General features: G+C 46.0%; 1 protein-coding gene across 1 annotated transcript in view; it reads left to right on the forward strand.

The window, feature by feature from the left end:
- Nucleotides 1-21,988, forward strand: part of RPS6KA2 (ribosomal protein S6 kinase A2) — a 173,280-nt gene that overhangs the window by 80,387 nt on the left and 70,905 nt on the right. Inside the window, exons 2-3 of the mRNA XM_046669557.1 lie at nucleotides 1,101-1,217; nucleotides 9,057-9,138. Of these exons, the coding sequence (XP_046525513.1) occupies nucleotides 1,101-1,217; nucleotides 9,057-9,138 (199 nt within the window). The remainder of the gene's footprint in view (nucleotides 1-1,100; nucleotides 1,218-9,056; nucleotides 9,139-21,988) is intronic.

The following is a 21,988-nucleotide window of genomic DNA, read 5'->3' on the forward strand; positions in this document are numbered from 1 at the left end:
AGTGTGTGGCTTTAAAGGAGTCCTTCACTGGAAACTGAACTCTGACACTTTTCTAGCTATGTAACCTTGGTCAGAATGAAATCTCCGCTTCCTAGGGTTTTTTAAGGAATAAAAGAAATAATGTATGAAAAGTCCTGAGTGCCCAGTACACAATATGCCTGCAGTTACTGGTAGCTATTTTTGGATGAACTTTTTAGCCAGCCCATTCTGATGTTTTCCATTACTCTGCCCAATGCCAAAACTTTAGCAAGGGACCAAGGGTCAGATCGGTGGCTGGAGTGGGAAGGGAATCTCAGAGATGCACAGAGAAAAATGCAAGGAATAGTTGGGCTCTGACGTCAGGAAAAACACCTCCTTTTCAGTTTTTCTATTTCAAATTTCTGGCGTTGGGTGGATAGCCTGCCCCTCTACAACTGAAGTAATGCATCTTTGGGGGCGGGAAGCTCTCTGATGAACATCTGTAGTGATTTCGGCCAACGTTTTCATTTAAAGATCATTGGCTTTTTTACCAACTGGGAAATCTTGCTTCTGGACTGGCAGAAAATTTTATCCAAATGCTTCTTTGGAAATACAATCTCTAGAGTGGCAATGAAACATTCTTTGTGTTAGCTGTGGCAAAAAAAAACAAAAACAAAAACATCAGAAATAGTATAAGAAAAAGAAGGAGGAGGAAAAAAATCCTCATTTCACAAACTACATCCACATATGGAAATTCTCTGACCTTTCTGAGCACGGCAGTGTAGACATTAAAACAGCCATTCTCAGAGGGTCATTTTGTTCCACAGTTTCCATTTACATCCCTGTCCAGACGCAGCATAGATTTCAGTGACAGTCCCTTTAGATTTCCTTGAGATGCTGGTGCGAACAAATGACAAAAATCCATGGAGAAAAGAAACAAATTTGCCATTTGCCTGCAAAGGGGGTAATTGGCACAAATAGGCAAGTTAAGTAAAATTAAGTGGCATCACAACTTTTAAACTCCAATCCTAAAAATCTGTAAAATACCCAACTAGTCAGAACTTCCATGTAGGATGAGACTGTGATCAATTCAAAGGAACCTCTTGATTTGTGTTTTTATTGTGTGTTACGCTGTCTTGTAGGAGGAAGGCATTGTGAAGGAAATTGACATCAGCCATCATGTGAAAGAAGGATTTGAAAAGGCCGACCCTTCCCAGTTTGAACTGTTGAAAGTTTTAGGACAAGGATCCTATGGAAAGGTAAGTTAGATCTTGGGTTCCCTCTGGGTGAGTCCCATTGCCCTGTGGCCAGCCTGCATCTCAAGGAGGCAGCCCTTGAGTGTCCGGTGACCGGAGAGAAGGTCAAGATGCCTCCTGAACACAAAGGAAGCTGGCCCTGTGGCTCGTGGAATGAAAATGACAGGCGGTCCTCCCATTGCAGCGTCCTGAGTTGACTGGTATGCATGTCAGAACCGTGACCTCACTTTGCACGGCTAGAACTTCGTTACCGCGGAGCCGTGCAAAGCGAGGACTGTCTGCACCCTTGCAAATACCACCCACGCTTTCCCTCTTCTTACAGCTTCCCTCGGCTCTTAGTTTATCCCCATGGAGAGTAGGCTTGTTGAACGTGAGCCAGTGCATCTCTGGAAGCACATACTCAACAGGTATTTTTGAAAAAGGAAAAAAAAGAAAAGAACAAGAAAGAGTGAAAAGGAGAAAATAAGCCCTTCAGGACTGGTCCCCGTGACTGTCACTCAGGAGTCAGGAAGGCGGGACTTGCAGTCTGGCTCCTCCCCTTCTCCGCCATATCAATTCCACAGTTACTTTGCCTCTCCAAGCCTCAGTTTCCCCATCTGTTGATCTATTTTATTAAATGGGGATAATATAAACTATGTAATTATTCTATGGTTTAAATACAACCTGAATCGCATCTAGCACTTGCCTCAGATGTATCTGTGCGTAGAATTCTTAGTTTTCTTTTTCACCTTCAAGTTACAATAAAAGCTAATTCTCAGGAAATGAGAAACAGTTGGCTCTTCATTTAGGGTCACATCCGTATACAACAGAACGTCAGTAAATCTTTTCAGTTATGATGGCGTGTGAGTTATTCCAGTGCACTGCTCATTTCTTTACATCCTTGCTGTAACTGTCAGGAAAATACAGACTCTGATAACAGGATTTCCAGAACATAAGGGCCAGAGAGAAACCTTGAAGCCGACCTTTCCTAGAGGGTAAGCAGGTGGGTCCTGGCCTTTAGTGTAACTATTTTATACGGGATGTGGACATTCACCACGTCTCTCCATGCCTCACAGGACTCGTGCCAAGACGCACTGTGGCTCCTGTTGATTTCATGTAGGATTAATAGTACGTTAATGATGTTCTGGAAAATCTCTTACAGACCATGAAAATTTGATTGTTTGCAAAATTTATCTTTTGGCGTTCTTATAAGGTAGAATATCTTTTTCTTTTCCTTTTTTCTCTTCCACGTGCTAATATGATAAGGAACATGTGTTTATAATGAGGTATGTACATAAACATCTCAGTTTGAACCATTTGAAATTTCCAGTGTTCAAACTTTTGTGGCCTCTAAAAATGGCTATTTCATACGGTTCCTAAGGTATTTTTAGAAGTAGGGAGTTGAAAATTGAGTCTCTCACTGGGTAAATAGCCGTGACTAAAGAGAGAAGCAGGACCTGTTTCTGTGGTAGGGGGATGTCCTGCCATTAATTAGAAATGTTGGAAAAAGGGAGAGTGGCACGTTCTTTCCCTAAGAATCATGATCTGGAAATAGAGACAAGCAAAGGTGTTTCCCTTTTCTACCTTCAAAGATGCTGCCCTCGTGTTGTTCCTTGAGAACGAATTCAGCCTATGTGAGCACACGGTCTGCTGAGCCCTCTTGGTCTACACTGAAGGCGATCGGGGTGTGCCTCACACACAGGCCCAGGGCGCGTTGGCCAGGCATCGGTGGACCCGCTCCCTTATTGAGGGGCTCATTTCTTTGTGGATCCCCCCATCTCAAGGTGTCTGGAAACACCAGAGATGGGAAAATGCTTTCTGAGCTCTATGGAACCATAGCTCTGAGGCTCCAGTTGTCCATTCAGAGTCTCCACTGAACAAAAGCCACCCTTGGAAACGTCCTCCTCCGAGACCTGAGGGCTTAAAAATAAAAGGAGAAAAGGCTTTTTCAAATTCCATACAAATTTCAAATTTTGAATTTCAATTTTGCTTTGAAAAAACATTCTTTAGGGAGCCGGCCCTGCGGCCGAGTGGTTAAGTTCGCGCACTCCGCTGGGTTTTGCTGGTTCGGATCCTGGGTGCCGACATGGCACCGCTCGTCAGGCCACATTGAGGCAGCGTCCCACATGCCACAACTAGAAGGACCACAGCTAGATATATAACTATGTACTGGGGGAATTTGGGGAGAAAAAGCAGGAAAAAAAAAGATTGGCAACAGTTGTTAGCTCGGGTGCCAATCTTTAAAAATAAACAAAGAACCAAAAACCATTCTTTGGAAAGCAAGTGAAGTAATAGTGTTTGGCAGAATCCATTTGGAATGATAATCTTCATCACGTTCCATCCTTTTCCTTCCCAGTCCTTCTCACAGCTTCTCATTTATTATTCCATGAGGGATAAAAAAGCAAAGTGCAGAAGGTAAAAAAGGGCAAGAGAATTCAAAGGACAAAGCAGTGGTAACGCCTTCGGATATGTAACCTCCATCAACTGCTTAACTCACCAACTCAAGCACTGCTTGTGTGTTGGCCGGGTCAGCCAGGTCAGAGCCATCGTTGACCTTAGAAGTGAAGTTTGGGGGCTGGCCTGGTGGCTCAAGGGTTAAGTTCGCACATTCCTCTTTGGTGGCCCCAGGTTCACCAGTTGGGATCCCGGGTGTGGACATGGCACCGCTTGTCAAGCATGCTGTGGCAGGCGTCCCACATGTAAAGTAGAGGAAAATGGGCATGGATGTTAGCTCAGGGCCAGTCTTCCTCAGCAAAAAGAGGAGGATTGGCAGCAGATGTTAGCTCAGGGCTAATCTTCCTTAAAAAAAAAAAAAAGAAGTGAAGTTCAGGGCTCCCGGTGGACCAGGGGTGCTGTGTTAACACAACAGGACCCTGGAAAGAAGAGGCATTATTCTGGAAAGCTTAACTCAGAAGTCCCCTGGGAATGGCTCAGAGCCAACATTAGGCACTAGAGAGCCACAAATAGAAATTATATTTGTCCACACAGGGCTGTTTGTTATGAATTTTTTATAAAAGCAAAACTAATGACAAGAAAGGGAAACACCATATGTTCTAATGCCCCGTTTATTTTCTTCTTCATCTCTTAATAAAAATTGTATGTCCTATGCAGGAGTAATCTTCATTTTGCTGTCTATAAGGGAAAGACAGGCAAAGCTACATGTTTTCCTCCTGCAGGAAGCTCCTGTTAAGCAGCTTTCCACCTCCTGTCTCTGCTCCGAAGAGTAAAGAGCTGGTGTCAATCTGGACTCCAGCACCCCAGGGGTCATATTCACCTGTCACTGGGTTTTTCATTCTTTCATGCATTCAGTGACTGCTGATGCTGGAGATGCAGAAATGAATGAAATGCAGTCTCTGCCACTTAGACCTTTGAGCTAGTGCCTGCTTCTGATCCCAAACTGGTCCCTGACCTTTACCAGTCTTCTCCGCGTCCACCGCTCTCTGCTTGTTCAGCCATAGGACAGTTCCTCACACAGAAGCAACACTAAACCCCAGAGGAATGAGTCACTGGAGGAGCATCTCTTACAGGGACAGCTGAGGCTGGGAGCCTCAGGGTTACCCCCTGTACTGGACCACACTAACGGTGACATGCACTGTCATCTCCAAGGTCAGTCCTGCAAAGCAGTGGGAGCCTAGAAACCAGTGTGCGGGAGCAATTTGCTGGAAGTAATAGAGACAATCTCTGGTCATTGGTAATTTGTTCAAACCATCATGATTTCAGTGCTATCCAGAGAGCATGGGGGAGCAGTCGTACAAAGGACAAAAGACACACAGCCTTACCCTCACACCGAAAGGCGATCTGAACGTTGAATTGAGAAAGCAATGAAACGCTTTGGAAAATCTGGCAAAGTGCTTTCAAGCGTTGAAATGAGTGATCCAGACCCGATGTTCCCGGGAGTTTAGAAGAAGGAGAGGTCGGGGAGCTGCCCCCCCCCCCAAAAAAGCGATGTGCCTTGGCCCTCTCCCCATCTGCTCGCATGCTCCTGTGCTCCCTTATCTGGATAATCAACAGGGGTCAGTATGGAAACATTCTTAAAAACGTTCTGGAGAATGGTCCATACATTATGATTCCACATTCTGAGAAGGGATCAAACCCAAATCAAAAAATGTCCTTGCCTTCCTGTGACTTAATTGGTGGCATTGTAAGAATGTGTCTTTAAGTGTCTTTCTTTGGGGGAACATTATTACCCCAAGGTCCCCATAGGGTGCACAGCCGCCATCCACTTGTCTCGTGTGTTAGAGGCCGTTGCAGACCGATGGCGATGTTCCAGATCTGAGAGAGAGCTGAAAATTCTGCTAAGAGAAGCGGGTAGTGGTTTTCCTGATGACAGTGACGCATGAAGATTTGGGGCAATTTAGAATGCCATAGCATCGATCTCCACGTGCGTTCTCCCGTCACGTCTTTGCAGCGTCGCGGGCTGAGCTGCTGAAGAAGCAGTTCCAAAAATGAAACGAGGGCGCATAGAAAAAGCCAACTAGATTAAGTATCAAAGATTCAGTGACTGTATCTGCTGAAATTGTCAGAGTCGTTTGGGAACTTATTTCACTGCATCCAAATGTATTCCTAAATTGCGTAAGGATGACGGAAGAGGAGCAGAGAGAAATGCTAGATGCAGCCGTCCAGGCGTGCCGTCCCTGTGGCTGGTAGAGCAAGTCTCTTCACTCATCGTTCAATTCACTTTTGAAATTGATTTTTGCCGTATGTTGTTGTTTTGCAAGATGTTCCGTATCTCTTGTTGGACACTCTGCTTCTTAACACTGTCCTTCCTGCTCCACTACTTATGATAACTTGCAGGACATGACGCATGGTAGGAGCTTGACAGGTATTGACAGAATGGAATTTTGTCCTGTTCTTTTCGAAAGGAAGAGTAGAACTCTTTTTTAAAAACACATAAGTGTAAACAGCCATGACTGTCAATCATCTCGCGTTTAAAGCTGGAAACACAATAGAGAAAAAAAGTTTTATATGCAACTATCTATGTGAAATTTGACATCATTTAAACTACATCTTAGCTGATGGCTGTGTGAACTCGGCTTCCAGTGTAGACGTACGTGGACTAGGGTTTCCCTTCTCCTTGAGTTCCTGTGCGTGCCCTCATCTGTATTCGTACATGCGCGCACTTGGATCCTCCTTGTATTGTTGGGGAAGGTCTGCAGGGGGAAAAGGTAGAGAACGGAATGAAAAAGGAGACAGAAAAGATGGTTCTGGATATTCCAAAGGCTGGACCTTCCAAACACAAATCCTTCCTATTCTTTTCTTGCTTTTCTTCAGCATTCCCCATGAAAGGGGAGTTTATCATTGTTGCTAGTTCTCTGATTATAAGAACGCCTCATCTGGGGGCTAATAAGTCGGTTTCACTGTGATAGAATGGGGAGATGAGTCTGCCCCCCAACCCAAGCCCTCTGTGGGTTTCAGCAATGATCCACGGCAGCTTCTCCACTTGGTGACTCAGGGACCCAGGCTGCTTTGCCTGTGCAGCCCCGCACATCTGTCCTCATCGCCACATCAGGGAAAGCGGCAGCTGGAATGTTCTGTGCCAGCTCTTCAGTTCTCTGGCCCAGAGGGTCACGCTCACCCCCTCACCTAATGCAAGATGACTGGCCAGCAGCCACAAACACAACCATCCCTCACCCCCATCCCTTTCAAGGAGCAGCTTCCATTCCCATGTGCTGAGACACTGGTGCTCTGACCCGCGTCCCCGCAGTAGGGCCCCCAGCCTCTCCCACCTGCTCACTGGGCTGTGCTCATCACCCGGACTCCTGGCTGCTCCCCTCCTCCCACCTGCCTGCACCGGCCCAGGAGGGACAGGGCCGGCCACACCTCCCTGCTGACCCCAGTTCCCCACAACACTACCAATCAGGTTGACATCAGGTGCCACGGAAGGGCTGGAGAAATGAGAGGACTTACAACATCATTTTCTGTGTGCACAGCCTGTGACGTCCCATAATTCAAAGAAGGGCTCAAAAGTCAAACGCGAACGTTTCTCTCTGTATCCTACTTCTGACCACTGCTGTCACAGCTCTACCTGCCTGTCGGGAAGCTCATTCCCAGCAGGATATTCCCCAGACAAAGCCCTCAGTTTTCAGCAACTCCCGGGGCTGCAGGAGGCCTGTTGGCGACAGAAGGGCTTGTGCCCCACGTCCTGTGCCTGGTGAGGGAGAGGCCCAGACTCTCTCCCCAGGAGTCTGCGCCACAGGCTTATTTATCCAGACGACGAGCAAAAACCCGTGGACACACGCGTACACACAGACACACCATGCATCTCCCAAAGATAAATACTAATTCTCAGCAACAGTGTAGTCCAAAACCCAAGAGAGAAAGGGGAAACCTATTTCTAATTGCACAGGATTTTCTGGGACCCTCACCCCTGGAGGCAGTGTCTGTCCTAGGAGCCCTGCCGCCCTGTCCTCCTTTGCCCCCACTGGTGTCTGGGCAGAGGGGAGGGTGTTTCCGTTGACGCAGGATATTCCCGTCTCAGGAGGGAACTGTGATTTGAGTGGTGACAGCGATCAGGAAGGAGCAGCGGGAGCAGTTCCAGGTCAGGAGGCAGCTGGATGTCTCCAGGGCACGCACTGCAGCCGTGAACTGATATGGTGCCCCCGTTAGCCCCCGTCCATGTGCTGGGAGTCCGTGTCTTCCAGGTCCGCCTTCCCTGTGTCTCCAGAACAGACACTGCGGTCTCTGTGTGGAAGGCAGGTTCAGTTTGCACCAGCGGACACTGTTCTTGGAGCTGCTGCCCTCGGTCACTTTCTTCCCATCCTCTCTCTCTCTTTGTCGTCTACGGTGGGAAGCTGAGAGTGCAGAAATCCACCTGCTGTATCTCTCTCTGCACAAGTGGAACTGAAGCCTCTTCCACTCATTGCACACTTGGTCTTAGTTGGCGTGGCTCCCAGGGCTGGAATCCCCGGGTGTGTCTATACTGGCAGGTCTTCCTGGCTTTAGAGGCTCGGTGAGGAGGCGTTCTGGGAAGAAGTGAGTCATCATCACTCAGGCGGCACCTCTGTCTCCCGGACACAACTCCATCTGTGCGTGTGGTCTCCAACAGGCCAGCTGATTTTTGCATCTACTGGGAAATATTGTTAGGGAAAGCAAATAACTATATTTTTTTCATTTTCATGGAAGTTTTATATATATATATATATATATATATATATATAAAGGATATCCCAGGTTTGTTTTTGGGGTTTTGGGGCTTTTTTACTAATTTTGTTTAAAAGTCATTAATATGATTTTAAGCTCGGCCCCTCTCGATTATCTTTTCTTTTTGGTTTTCCTCCATGATACGCCTCAGAAAGTGTTTAGAAAGTGTCAAGTGTCCACATGAGTATATTTAACAGCCATTTGGAAACTAACTCTATCTTTAAGCTGAAGCTACTTGAAGCTAAAGTTTGGGTGAGGAAAGCTCAAAATAAGCAAAACTCTTTTATCTTGGGAATCGGAGTCAGTTCTGTGTGATCGGCAGTAATTCCCACAGTGGGGACTTCACGTTAAACCAAATGACCTCCCTTAAAGCTTGTGAATATTGTCTGTTTTTCTAAACAACTGGTCTTTTTTTGAAAAAGGAAGGTGGTGTTCTTCCTGATATAAAATGTTGAATAGAAAGATAATGGTACCAAAAACAGATAATTCTTCTCGCAAACACGTCCTGATGTTCATCAGAGAGCCGTAGTAAATTACATGAAACTAATGAAACTAACCCGTCAGTCTAAGTGTCGGAGAAAATTGTAAATGTAACATTTCCCTACAGTGTATTTGTTTGATTGGAACTTTCTAGACTTCCTGGCGTATCTCCTTGTCAAATCAAATAAGGAAAATGAGTTTGAAGTTTTATCAACTTCAGATGTTGTGTGTTCTCTTTCGAAGGTGTTCCTGGTGAGGAAGGTAAAGGGATCCGACGCTGGACAGCTGTATGCAATGAAGGTTCTTAAGAAAGCGACCTTAAAAGGTGAGAATTTCCCAGAGGGGCTGGCTGCGTTTGAGACCTGCAACTGTGGCTTATGCTCTGCTCGTTATTGGAGGAAATACCCATGCTATTGAGTGTTGTGTGATTTGTGAGGGTGTCTCTACAGGAGAATATCAGGCACATACCCTCTATTTGATAATAAACAGTATAAACATTTCCCTGAATATTTAACATACCCTGCTCAGTTCCACAGTCTTCAGACGGAAGAGCCATATTGCGTAAGTACCATCCTTCCACACATGCTCTGTGCTGAGCATTGAAAAGGAGAGCAACAAGCAGGCTGGACGGCCGTCTGTGGACAACAAGTCAGCTTAAATATCGTCCATCAGACTGGATTGCTCAGTTTTAAACAAAATGTGATTAACGGCTGCATTCTTTCCCTTTTGTCCCGGTGACTGGGTTTCAGAAACACAGTCCAATAGCGCATCCCCAGTCCTCTGTGCTCGTACCCTCTGGTAAAGTATATGCACTAAACACATGGTCAAAATAAAGCTGTTACGTAAAATCTGTATTCCGAGCTCATGGTCATTTGGCCAACAGTACATACGAACTGAGCGCCCACTACATCTGTTCTGATCACTTCCTCTTCACCCATTGGTGAGGAAGGGATCCCACGCCCTAAATAGTGTGAGATGGCCGAACCCGTGATACGTGGCACTGGGCAGGTAAGACGATGGAGCTCGTTAGTCACATATACCAATCATCCCCTGGGGAGGAGGGCACGTGCACCACACTGGGCCATGTGGGGCTGCACTCAGGAGCAGAGTGAACAAGCAGAGGCTGTGGGAGGCAGGCTTTGTAGTACCAAGAAGATGGGGTGGTCCCTGGTTCCGCAGACGATGCAGTGGGCTTATTTGAATAATCTGAGGGCTGACAGGGAACTGAAGCCTGTTAGGTTGAGGACGAGGTGGGCTGTAGCTGGTCCAGCTTATGGGGAACCAGCAGCGTCAGGTGCCTTTCCTGCCAGGTGGGGGGCACACCTGTAAAGGGCGGGGGAACTCACGGTTCCTTCCGAGATGTCAAGGCAACATGTGAAGTTTTAGGTCTTGTAACACAGTATCCTCAGCAAGTGTTGGGGGGGACAGTGCAAAGAATATGTCATTCTCGGTGCTCAAGTCACTTGCCGTCTAGCTGGGGAAATAAGATATATATTTTTTGAACCACATGTAATCAACAATGTAGGGCAATGAATGAATAGACCAAAGATGTGCAGACGTAAACATCTTAGATAGACGAAGAAAAAAAAGAGGTCCTGCAAATGAGGTCATTCAAGAAGGACTGAGAAGGTGAGTGAGACTCAAGTCTGAAAGGATGGAGGAGTAAGAGACAGGAGTCGGGTTGACATTGTCAGCACAGCCAACAGTAACCGCTTTGGCCAGGCTGGAGCCGGTACCAGATTCACCTCTGTGTGTGTTTGGGGAAAGTTGTTAAAAATCGATTCCCAGGCTTCTCTCCTGATCTGGTGAATCATGATCTCTTAGGGGTAGAGCCTAGAATTTGACTTTTTTCCGAGTTGTCCCAGTAATTCTTACGTTCACCAAAGTTTCAGGTTCTCTGATCTGGGCCTTCTGCTTTATTAGCAGACGCCTGAGTTTTTAACTCAGTGTTATCAATAGCAGCATAATTTAAGCCATGCTTTTTATAATGAACCTTTTTATGGTAGCCGTGATAACATTTCTAAACCTGTTTGTCTGTCAGACTTGGCCAAATATTCCAAGATTCCCATAATAATGTAATTTTAAAGAACTGTTCTTTAAAAATATATAGGAGACAAAGTGACGTATGGGAAAATGTACAGGAAACAAAGCAGATTTTGACTCTCTATCCCCAACTTTTAGCAAAATAATCTCTTAACAGTAGTTCCGTGGAAATAGAAAATTAAATTAGACATTTGTTAGTTCAGGGTCATCTGAATGTCTGAAAAATGAACAGCTGCTCTGGCACCTGCTCAAAAGGTTAAACACCAAGTCACCATATGACCCAGCTATCCTGCCCCTAGGGACGTGACCAAGAGAAATGAAAACACACGTCTGCACGAAAACTTGTATGTGGGTGTTCACAGCAGCACTGGCCACTTCACAACAGCCAGAGAGGGGAAAAAACCCAAATGTCCATCAACTGATGGATAAATAAAGTGTGGTGTAGCTATACAATGTTCCACTGTTTGGCAATAAAAGAAATGAAATACTGATAGATGCTACAATGTAGATGATCCTTGAAAACATTAAGCCAGTCACGAAGTTCCCCATTGTATGATTCCATTTATGGAATGTCCAGAACAGGCAAATCCATAGAGACAGAAAGTAGATTAGTAGTAGCCTGGGGCCAGGAGGTTAGGGAGAAAGGGAATGACGGTTAATGCGTATGAGGTTTCCTTTTATAGTGATGGAAAATGCTTTAAAATTGAGTGTGACGATGGTTACGTAACTCTGCGAATATTCTAAAAAACCGTTGAATTGTGCCCTTTGAGTGAATTGAATGGTATACAAATTATCTCTCCGTCAAGCTATTATTTTTAAAAATGAACAGCTGCTAAATAACATGGCTATTTGCTTAAACCCATTCTTTCATCCTCAAAGCATTGAAATTTACTCTCAAACACAGAGCAGGCAGCTTCCTGTGGTTGAAGAGAAAAACAGGTAGAAACGGGAAGCTGTGATGGTTCAATCTTGTAATCAGATCGTGCCCGGTGATCGCAGACCATCTGACTTTCCATCTGAAGATTCTGTATTAACCTCATCAGCGTGTGTGCGGTGACCTTAAACGGTTCCTTTACTCCTTGAGTCACAACTGTTCCTTCTTTCCCCTCAAAAATGACCTCACCCTCTCCTGGGCCTGAAAGGAGAAGAAGGAAAAAGTAGGACTGAAATTGGAAGCACTAGGAGAGACCCTATGGCTGCCCAGCCTGCTCTGGAGGGATGGAAGAAAATCCGGGCGCTGGAGAGTTGTTGTTTGTTTAACCTGTTGCTAAGCCTGCGCTCCGTCAGCATTGACCTTGACCTCTCAGCTCACGTGCAAAGCTCTCCCTCTCTGTGCCTTCACACTCCGTGGGCACATGAGCCTCCACGTTTGTTTCTTGTTCAATCCAGTGCCCGTGAGAAAGTGTTCCTGCTACAATGTTACACAGACTGGGCAGAATATTTATATATATGAAACTGTGTATACAGAGCCATCATACTGTTGTTAAATACACGAGTTTCTCCATTGGCACAGGTAGAGGCATATATATGAACACACATTCAATATATGTCCTGCTAGTCGGAAATATGCCAAAATGAAAACGGTTCTAAGCTTATTGGTAGCTTTTATTTTCTTCTCTATACTCTATATTAAAGTTTTCAACAAAAATCAAACATAGTTGACTTTTTATCATGTCAGGTTATTTGTGAACTATTCCAGAAGAATATGCTTGACTATGTAAACTCCTTTTTACGTTGTGAGAATGAGCCATGGAAGCATACAAGAATAGAAAATTTTCCCATTGCCCTGTGCTCCTTTTAAACCAGCTTTAAAACCAAACGTTGTTTTACATCATAGACTTTTAAGTTTTCCATAACGGTCCATCACGAAAGAATATTGTTTTCCAAAAGTGCAGTTGGAGTTCATTTTTTTAAGAGAAAATTAAAAATCTTTACGAAACAGTCCTCTCCGCGAGGTGGCTCTTGGAGGCATCATAGGAGGACCGAGTATGTACAGAAAGGAGGCCAGGTCTCTATGTACATCACTGACCAGACTTCCCCTCGGAAAGGATGCCTGCCCTCTCTAAACCTTCATTTCTCCTCACTCGCGAAAGAAGAGGGTTGGTTCAAAGGATTATTTCAAGTTGCTTTAGCTCCAACGCCTCTGCATTCCATCAGCCTGAGTTACTCAAATATTCCATAACTCATTCTCCGTCTTAGACCATCACCAGTTTGCAAACGAGTTAGTAATCCTGAAGGATGTGGAAGGAAGAGGAGTGCACTGTGACAATGGCGGTGACAATCGCCACTCCCAGACAATGGAACCTGGAGTTACAGCCAGCCACTCAAAGGAAAATGCAAGGAGTTTGAATAGTGAAATTATTTTGAAAAGGGAAAATGAACAGGGGGGCGGAGGGCTTGTGGGAATAATTGTAAAACTCCAGATTGTTTCTCAAAAACACGGATGCCTGTCATGTATGCAGAAGTGAGAATTGTTGTCAGTGGGATTCCAAATACTTGACATAAAAGATAATAGTTTCTGACAGCTCTATTTTATCGTTAAATAAGTTAGGAGTTGTCAGGCGCCTGCCCCCTCCTTTCTTTAAGGAGGTGGCACATCATTTCTAAGGGAAATGTCAACTGCTCCAGCAGCTGAAGGTGCGAGAAGCTGGCAGGCGAGTGCTCACTCCCCCCGGCTCCCGGCCCCCTCATCTCAGTGCATCCTCCCCGCCTCGCGTGGATGGTGTTGCTGTTCTCCTAGCTGTTTAACAACCCTTTGAAAATGTTCAACTTCTCTAATTGACAAAGTTTCTGCATTGGTGACTCAACATTGAGTTATTAGAAGTAAGAATTCTAGGTAATGTATTCCAAAGAGAATGAATTCCAAAGGGGGATGTCCCGCTTTGAGTTGTAAGGAAGTTTGGTTTAAAAGACTGCGAACGTATTCCCAAGCATGAGACCAGAGAGGAAGCATTGCCATTCCCTATGTGGTGAGTTGGCAAGTGGGCACTGTCACCCACGTGGATGACAAGGGTTCCCAATCTTGGCTGCAAGCTGGAAATGCCTTCGGGACTTTCACAAAATGCTGACACTCGGGGGCCACTCCCTGGGTTCTACATTAGTTGGTGTGGGTGTGGGCTGGACGTGAGAATGTGGAAACCCCCCTCTTGTGCACTGCCAATGAGAGGACACCCCCATGCAGTGGTTCGGAGCACAAACTCTGGACCCTGGGGCCTCGTCCAGTTTAAACTCTACTGGCTGTGTCACATTGGGGAACCTCTACTGCACTCCTTTTCCTTCTACTTAGAATGGAACGATGTCAATAATAGTACCTACCCTACAGTGTTGTTGATGTGAGGATTAAGTTTCTTATTGCGTGTAGAGTACTGCCGGCTCAGCAAAGGCTCGGTAAGTGTCACCTGTGTTCATGTTTGCTCCTTTTCTCCATGAAAATTGGCCTTGGAGTTGTTAGGACTTTTCTTGTCTGGGTTTTGTTTAGGTCCAATTGAGGGGGGGAGTGAGAAGGAAGGTTGAACGTTAATTACCATCTGGTTAGAAAGAATGATGCCTTAGTTCAGCCCTATCCCCTCCAGCTACGCCCTGAAGAGCCTACGATTGTGTCAGTTACTAAGGATGACAGCAAGACCTATAGGAGATCCTGAGCAAACAGATTTCTTTTTTTTTTTTTCTTTATTGAGTTATTGATAGGTTACAATCTTGTGAAATTTCAGTTGTACATTAATGCTGAGCAAGCAGATTTCTTGATGGACACAGGCACCTTCATAGAGACCACAGACACGTACCCACAGGAGGGTCCCTGTGTACAATTCTCTTGTTTCCATGGACCATTCTCCACAACGCGGAGAGAGCTCCCGCTATGAATATTTTTTACAATGATAATTTTCTCGTAGGACTTCACCTGTGTTTTCATGTCTGATTAATTTTTCAACCATTTTCCCTGTAAATCAACTTTCTAAGCCCAAAGGGGAGACACACTCCCTGCTTTGAAGGAAATCAGTTATATCCTGTTGATTCTAAAGGAAAAAAAGGTACTCTGGCATAATCTCTTTTGTTTAGCAAGTTAAGTAACTAATAGGCACTTATGGTCATTTCGCATATGTTTCTTGTCAGCGGTGGGTGGGTTACTGTGGTGGCCTGGCCCGCGAGGAAGGAGGCAAACGGACCAGAACAACGCATTCTGAGCTTGTGGGATTCAGTCGGAGCCCCGTTTCTGTTAATCCTCATCCTTTCTTTAAAAGCAGAGCTCTGATGACATCACTGGGAATGTCAACAGATGCGCTGGGGGATGCAGAAGTGTCTGTGGTGACGAGGATGGAAATGCATGGATTACATTCACATTGATTACAACATCTTGAAATAGTCCCCAGTTGGAGTTAGCCCGGTTGCTTTCAAGCCTCAGGATGTTATTTTCAGCACCATTTTATTTATTTCCTTTTCTCTTACGCTGAGATGCTTCGTTTAAAAACACTGACTTACTCAGAAACTCAGCTTCCATCAGTGCCTTAGTTTGAACAGGTCTTGTTTCTACCCTAATGGATTTATGTCATTTGATTTACCTTTGGATGACTGCAGATTCCTGGGGGCGGCGGGGGAGAGGGGAAGGAAGGTGCATTCCAAGCACACGTTTTAAGCGCTCCTATTGGTATTATTATTAACCTTACTTTACAAGTGGGGAAACTGAGGCACAAAGAAGCGAAGCCATGCACTCAGAGTCACATGACTTGGAGGTGGGGGAGTCAGAATCCCGTGCTCTTCCCATGATAACAGGCACCTGGGACCCAGCCCCTCCCTGCCACACCAGGGCGTCATTTCCTCATCAGAAAGCCACATCCTGGCTAATTATACTTAGGATATTTATGTACTTAGAGGATATTTACTATTCAGGGGATTTATTTTCCAAACAGATGGTCAAGACGAAAAGTAAAATGGAAATGACTCCCCTTAACATCTTTGACTTCTCTTTCTCCCGCCCTCTGGGAGATGCCTGTACTGTAGGTAAACATCATCCTCATGTAAGAGGCACTCCAGTTCATTATTATACGCCACCTGTGTGCCCTGGGGTCCTTTATATGTTTGTTTCTACCGGAATTGCATTTCTTGAATTGTATGTAGGTAAAAAGCAGGAAATCCATTTTTTTTTTCACTACTTGTCATCTTTAATGGCTGTGCAGTATAAATACAGAGGAGAAATGGGCTGAAGATTTATCCAAGGAAAGATTCTCTGGTCAAGAAGTTAGTTACATAACCACGTCAGTCTTGTTTTAAATAATTTAGTACAGAGAAATAGACAAATCTTGGGGAGTAATGCCTGATATGGTCATCAACGTGGTTAACATTTTTTGTTATTTATGGTTTTCTCCCTTTCTTTTTTCTCTGGAGTTGTGGACAATACAAAGTTCTGGCCACCCCATGTTTAGCAATACAACTTCTCACAGGAGGCCCCTTTTTGCTCTGAATTAGACCTTCGGAGGCTAACAGATGTCAGGTGAAGGTGGATTTTTATTTTGCATCTGGGAGACTTCTCAGGATGTAATTTCCGACCTGGTAGGTTCTTGTGGGCAAAGGAAGGAAGTGGTTAGCAGTGGTCACTCAGCCAGGCAGAGCCTGCGTTCGTCACCTGCCTGGTGTACGGACTCCACTTCTAAGTCTCAGGCCCACACTTTGTGTATCTGCTCAGTCTTCTGAATCCTTACAGCTGTGCTGCCTCGAGCACCAAGATGTCCTATGTCATCGCCGAGCTTGCCTGTGACCGGAGCAGTCCACAGAGCGCTGTGTGCAGCTGCCCACAGCAGTGTGTGCAGAAGCCTGTCCCCTGTCGTCCCTAAGGGCTGCACGGCTGCACATCCAGCATCCCTTCCCACGACCCCATACTTTCCTAGGTGTACTTACTAGCTGCTCACTTCTCATCTTCACAGTGACTCAGAGTTGCATTTATTCTTATCTTACCCTTAATTTTTCTGGAAATACCATCTCTATGTAATATTATGTAATGTAATGTAATACGGTATATAATGTAATATAAAGGTAATGTATCCTGATGGAAGTAATTTAAAAATCAGACAAATTCAGGCAATGGTGTCCAACTCTAAGGAGAGGGTTTCGGGCCCACCCTCGTTACTGATGGAGCCTTCCTAGGTAAATACATCCTCCAGAATAAGTTCATTGTTCTTGCCAGGGATTCTTGTGAAGCTGGCAGTTGCCAAGTCTTCCGAGATCGATTTCATGAGCATTTCCCCGCCTGGCTTTATAAGATGTGTTGGCCCTTTTACAGGGAGTTTTGGTGGCTCACATGGTGGGGGGGATGCAGCTGCTCAGAGGCAGCCCCGAGGTTTACAGCTGCTCAGCCCCAGTGTGCGGATCACCACCTGGCTGGCAAAATGGAGCCTGCTTGCATTTTGGTTTCTCCCTTGCCAGGAGATCTCAAAGGGCTATGGATATTGAGATATTTTGTTAGGACTGAAAAGAACATCAACCAACTTTTTAACTCCTAAAACTGCAGAACAGGCCAAGTAGTTAAGGAAGTGAAATCAACAGGATGGAGCGTCTTGAACCCTAAATTCCTCATGAGCACAAAGGAGTAGGTGCACCTAACATTGGCTGAGGGAGTGTGGGGCTTGGAAGTTGTGAAGACGCGGGTCTGACCCCAAAAATAAAAGGGCTTCCAGAAAGTAGCTCTAGTTTTGTGCTGTGTGGTGTCCAGTGGGATCATCTCACCATGTGCTTCCTCCCCGATTTTCCTGGGGAGGAAACCATGCCCTTCCCAGGAGGATGAATTTATAGATTCTTCCACCTTCATCTCAGCCCCAGGGGTGGCCATGGACTATGATGACTGAAGGACGCATGAAGGTCACTGCTGGCACCAGGAGGTGCAGATTGCCCTACAGAACAGAGCAAATTGTCAAAACCACATCACCCTAATCTTGTATGTCACAGGTCAGCCAGAATTACAGGGTTGGTTCGAAGTACAAAACAATTTTAATTTATCCCCAATGTCTACAGTTTTATAGTGAATCTCAAAATGGCCTAGAACATTTTTCGTTTTACATCCATAGTAGCAAGCCCCACTCGATTCCAGGCTCACGTGTCAAATACCAGAGAATAAATACCACAGAGAGGCCACGGCCTGGCTCCAGATTCTGCATGAACTCCCCAACAGGAGATTGCTGGCAACGTTCTGCTTCAGGCTGGCATGGGTGGTCTTTGACTCCTGGCTTCCTACAACTCTCACAATTTCTACAATTCGTTGACTCAGTAGCAATGGAAGGATGAAGGAAGCATCTCTCTGGGCTTTCGTATTCACGCGTCTAGATCTTAGGACTCCAAACCCATCGGGAACCTTAGCTGTCCACGAGGCAGCTTCAACATACTCGGCATCAGAAAATGAAGCATTTGCTCTCAATGGCTGTTTCTGTTGGTGGAAGGACCACTCCGTGGTTACCAGTCAAAAGCCAGGCGTTTCCCTCCATCTCTGGATCTGGCCCACCAGTGACTGCCGCCATGAAGAGCAGGCAGTGGTGAGGTCAGCATGTGGAGCTCTGCCCGGCAGAGCCAGAATTTGCACAGACCTGGAGATCTCCCCCATAACCTCTGGAGAGCCAGTCTCACACGAATTGTTTCACATACGAGGGGCATTGCCTGGGGTGATGACTATCCTTTGACATCTTGTTGGCTTGTTCCTGCCTTGGTCTATGGAAGCTAGGCACGCTCAGTTCTGTAGCTGGTTATCAACAGCGATAAAATCCTGCCCTGGAGGGAACACAGCCTTTCCCCGTCTCCTCCTCCCTGGACCCCATATATGCTTGGGTTTGGCCAATTTATGCCTGGGGAGTCAGTCTTACAAAACACGTTTGTGAAATGTCTTCCCCGAAATGATGTGTTTAATCTGCATTACATGACGTTCACTGTCAGGGCTGGATTCTTGATTTATTTCTCTATTATTTCAGATATGATAAGAGTATTTAAATATTGTGTTTATTTAGGCTCCTGGCCCTTTTTTTTGTTTGTTTCAGATAATCTCTAAATTGTTTGCCTTTTAATTTTATGATCTTTTTGGATGGGCAATTTGTAGATGTTTTGTAACTCAATCTATCACTCTTTCCTATGTTATTTCTTCCATTGCTTTTATTAAAACAAGATTCCCACCCAGGCCTCAGATAGGTATTCATCTTTGTTATCACTTTTATGGCTTGATTTATTTTTTAACACTTAACTCTTTAAGCGATCTGGGATTTATTTTTGTTTAAAACGTAGGGAGGAAATGTATATTTATTTTTCCACTATAACTAGACAGCCCCTTGGAAATTTGAATGTAGGACATTTTTTTCTAATTTTTTCACCAGGCTTACTGTGGCCTTTTTGGTTTCCATTACAAATACTATAATCAGATATGTGGCTAAACGGTTTTCATCATTCCAGATAGACCTGAACTCAAAGATAATAACTTCAATCTTATTTAGAGAATTTTTAGAGTATCTTAAGCAGAGTCAAAGACTAAGCCTTGTAAGGAGTTGGCAAGATGGGTGTAGGAACACAATGTCCCCTTTCCTCTGCCACCTGCTTCACCAGATCACGTCATAGGGCAAGCAGGGGACAGGCTGGTAGAATAGGGACTTCTCTCTAGAAGAGGATGCACCTTAGGGCGACAGGAGACTGCTCCCCATGGGTCCTGTCAGCCTGGTCTGCTCTCACGAGATAAAGGGCACGGCCCTAGGAGCCTGGCCAGGTGCATTGGATGAGGTTCTCACCATAAGGATGCAGCCCAAGTCCGGAGCGTGGCAGAGCCCATGGGTCCACACAGCAGGTTGCTCAAAGAGGCTTCTTGTCTAACAGCATTAGAAGGGGCAGTCCCACGGCCCCACTGTCACTGACACGCTGCCCTTCGCTTCCTGTAAGCCTGCCAACCGTTCCATCCAAGCTCTCCTTCTCAGCCTGTGCGTTTGTTGTGAGAGCTGTCTTTCTGATTCCACTGCTTCACATGTCCGTTCCGCCTTCGGGTCCTCAGCTGGCTCCTCTATATCTTTTATTGAATGAGGGGATTTCCATTTTTGCTTCAGTTAACTCTCCTGAAACCCTTTCTTTGGTGTTCACACTGGCAGTCGCCATCGGAACCTTTAACTAGGGATGGGCAGAAAGTGGAGAGATTCCTTGTACCCTTCTCCCTGTGAACCCTTTTGTTTCTCCCCCTTGGTTCCTCCTCCTAAGCGGCAAAGCCAGGGTGGTAGATACGAGAGACGTCCGGGAGTCTACAGCATTTCTAATCCAAGGGAACGAGCTGAGTTGGGAGAGCATCCTGATGAAGTCACACAGCCGCTGCCATAGAATTTTCTCTCTGGTGTGTAACTGCGGTCATGTTTAATATCAAACTCTCTTATTTCTATCTATGTCATAAACTACTTTTTTCAAGAATCAGTGGATGAAATATGTTTTCATTAAGAAGTATATCAAAACTTCTAAAAGTCACACTGAGAGAATCACCCAGAGATGTGACATCTTCTCCGGTTTTATTCACCCCACTGCATCCCAGACCCAGCTTCCTGCATCTCTCCAGGGACGGACGTGGCCGCAGCAGCATCATTCCCTGACAGATGACTCGCTGCTCTCACAAGGCCAGCCATGACCCCCTGAAGGAGGGGTCTTACCCACAGACAGTCTCTCAGGCATTTGCTGCCGCCAGACTCGCTTTCTTTCACATTTCTGGAGGTCTCTACCTCCATCTTCTCCCGATCATCCACACTGCTGACCAGAGAATGGTGAACCACCCCCCCACAATGAGCCACACCCCCCAAGAGATCCTTGCATGGACCTCTTCCCATCCTGTGCGTCTCCTGGGCTGGCCCCTGGAAGCCCACAGTGCTAGCTGGGAGATGAGGCCTGTGAGCCCACATTGCAGCACAGCTCCAGGCCGACCTGTCTTACTGACCCTTGCACGTCCCTGTCACCCTAACACGACCAGCCTGCAGGTGGCCCTATTCTCTCCCCACCTAGAGGTTCTTCCCTACCCATTGCCCAGGCTGGAGGGCCAGAATGATACAACTCTCTCCTAGTCCAAGCGGCTAAGAGGTCACTAGGTCTCTGGGTTCTAACCCCCTGGACTCTGGCCCTAGGTCCCACATGCACGCAGAGGTGATCAACCCTCCAGGGGGCTCCCCTGCTGCCTTCTTTATAATCTAGCCCCCGGATTCTTACTTCCTGGGGGCAGAGCCTGCAGCTTTGTGGGCCTCATGTCACACGAGAAAGACTGATAAGTAGTGGTGGAAAAGGCACGGGATGAAAGAAGAGAGGCGGGAGGAAAAGGAAATCCGAGGCCAGGTTGCAAGAATTTTGACTTCACCATTCAGTTGTCCAGTTTCTAAAGGAGGTGGGAAGACCCATCCCATCTCTGGATCCGTGTCTTCTCACCTTACAAGGATCCCTTGCTCTGCCTTCAACACCTCCACCAAATTTGCTGTTGTAGGACTATTTTCTGGTTACTTTACATAGAAAAGAAAAGGTCCACTGACCAAAACTCGAATGCAGATCACTAAGATATTAACGCACAAATGATAAACAGGAAAGGCGAGGTTAATTCTACGACAGAGCCCCCTGAAAAGGTTTTCACGCAATTACTGTGATCAGAGAGGGAAAAGGAATCTCTGAGCTCAGGGAGCATTGCTCCAGAGACAAAACCAGCGATATGAAATTGCATTCAGTAAAAGCGCTCAGCAACCATCTGAACTCCAAACGCCGGCTCCACTTCCGTCACTTGGGTAACAGTTTCCATTCACAACCGTTGCTCATGAGACCTTTCCAGCCGAGATTGCTTTGTTTCTCTGTGGTCCTCCCCGAGTATCTTGTCTTCTGTGCTGGCATCTGCTCCGAGTGGTGACAGTGCTCTGCCACCTGGTGGGTGCACCCAGTGGAAAGGCGACCAGCAGGGATCTGCTCCCTGCTGCGCCAGCCAGCTGTCTGGCTTTGAGCACCCGCTTTTCTCTACCACGAGCCTCAGTCTGCTCTCCTGTGAAACAGCAGGCTTGCATTATGTGCTCCCCAAGGTCTTTCCAGCAACAAAGTTCTATTCCATTAGTCTAGCCAAAAGGAGGACCCACCATGTGTCACCCTGGGCGTGGACGATGATAAGCTGGACCCCACACCCC

This window comes from Equus quagga, chromosome 8 (assembly GCF_021613505.1).
Source record: "Equus quagga isolate Etosha38 chromosome 8, UCLA_HA_Equagga_1.0, whole genome shotgun sequence".
Classification (NCBI taxonomy): Eukaryota; Metazoa; Chordata; class Mammalia; order Perissodactyla; family Equidae; genus Equus; species Equus quagga.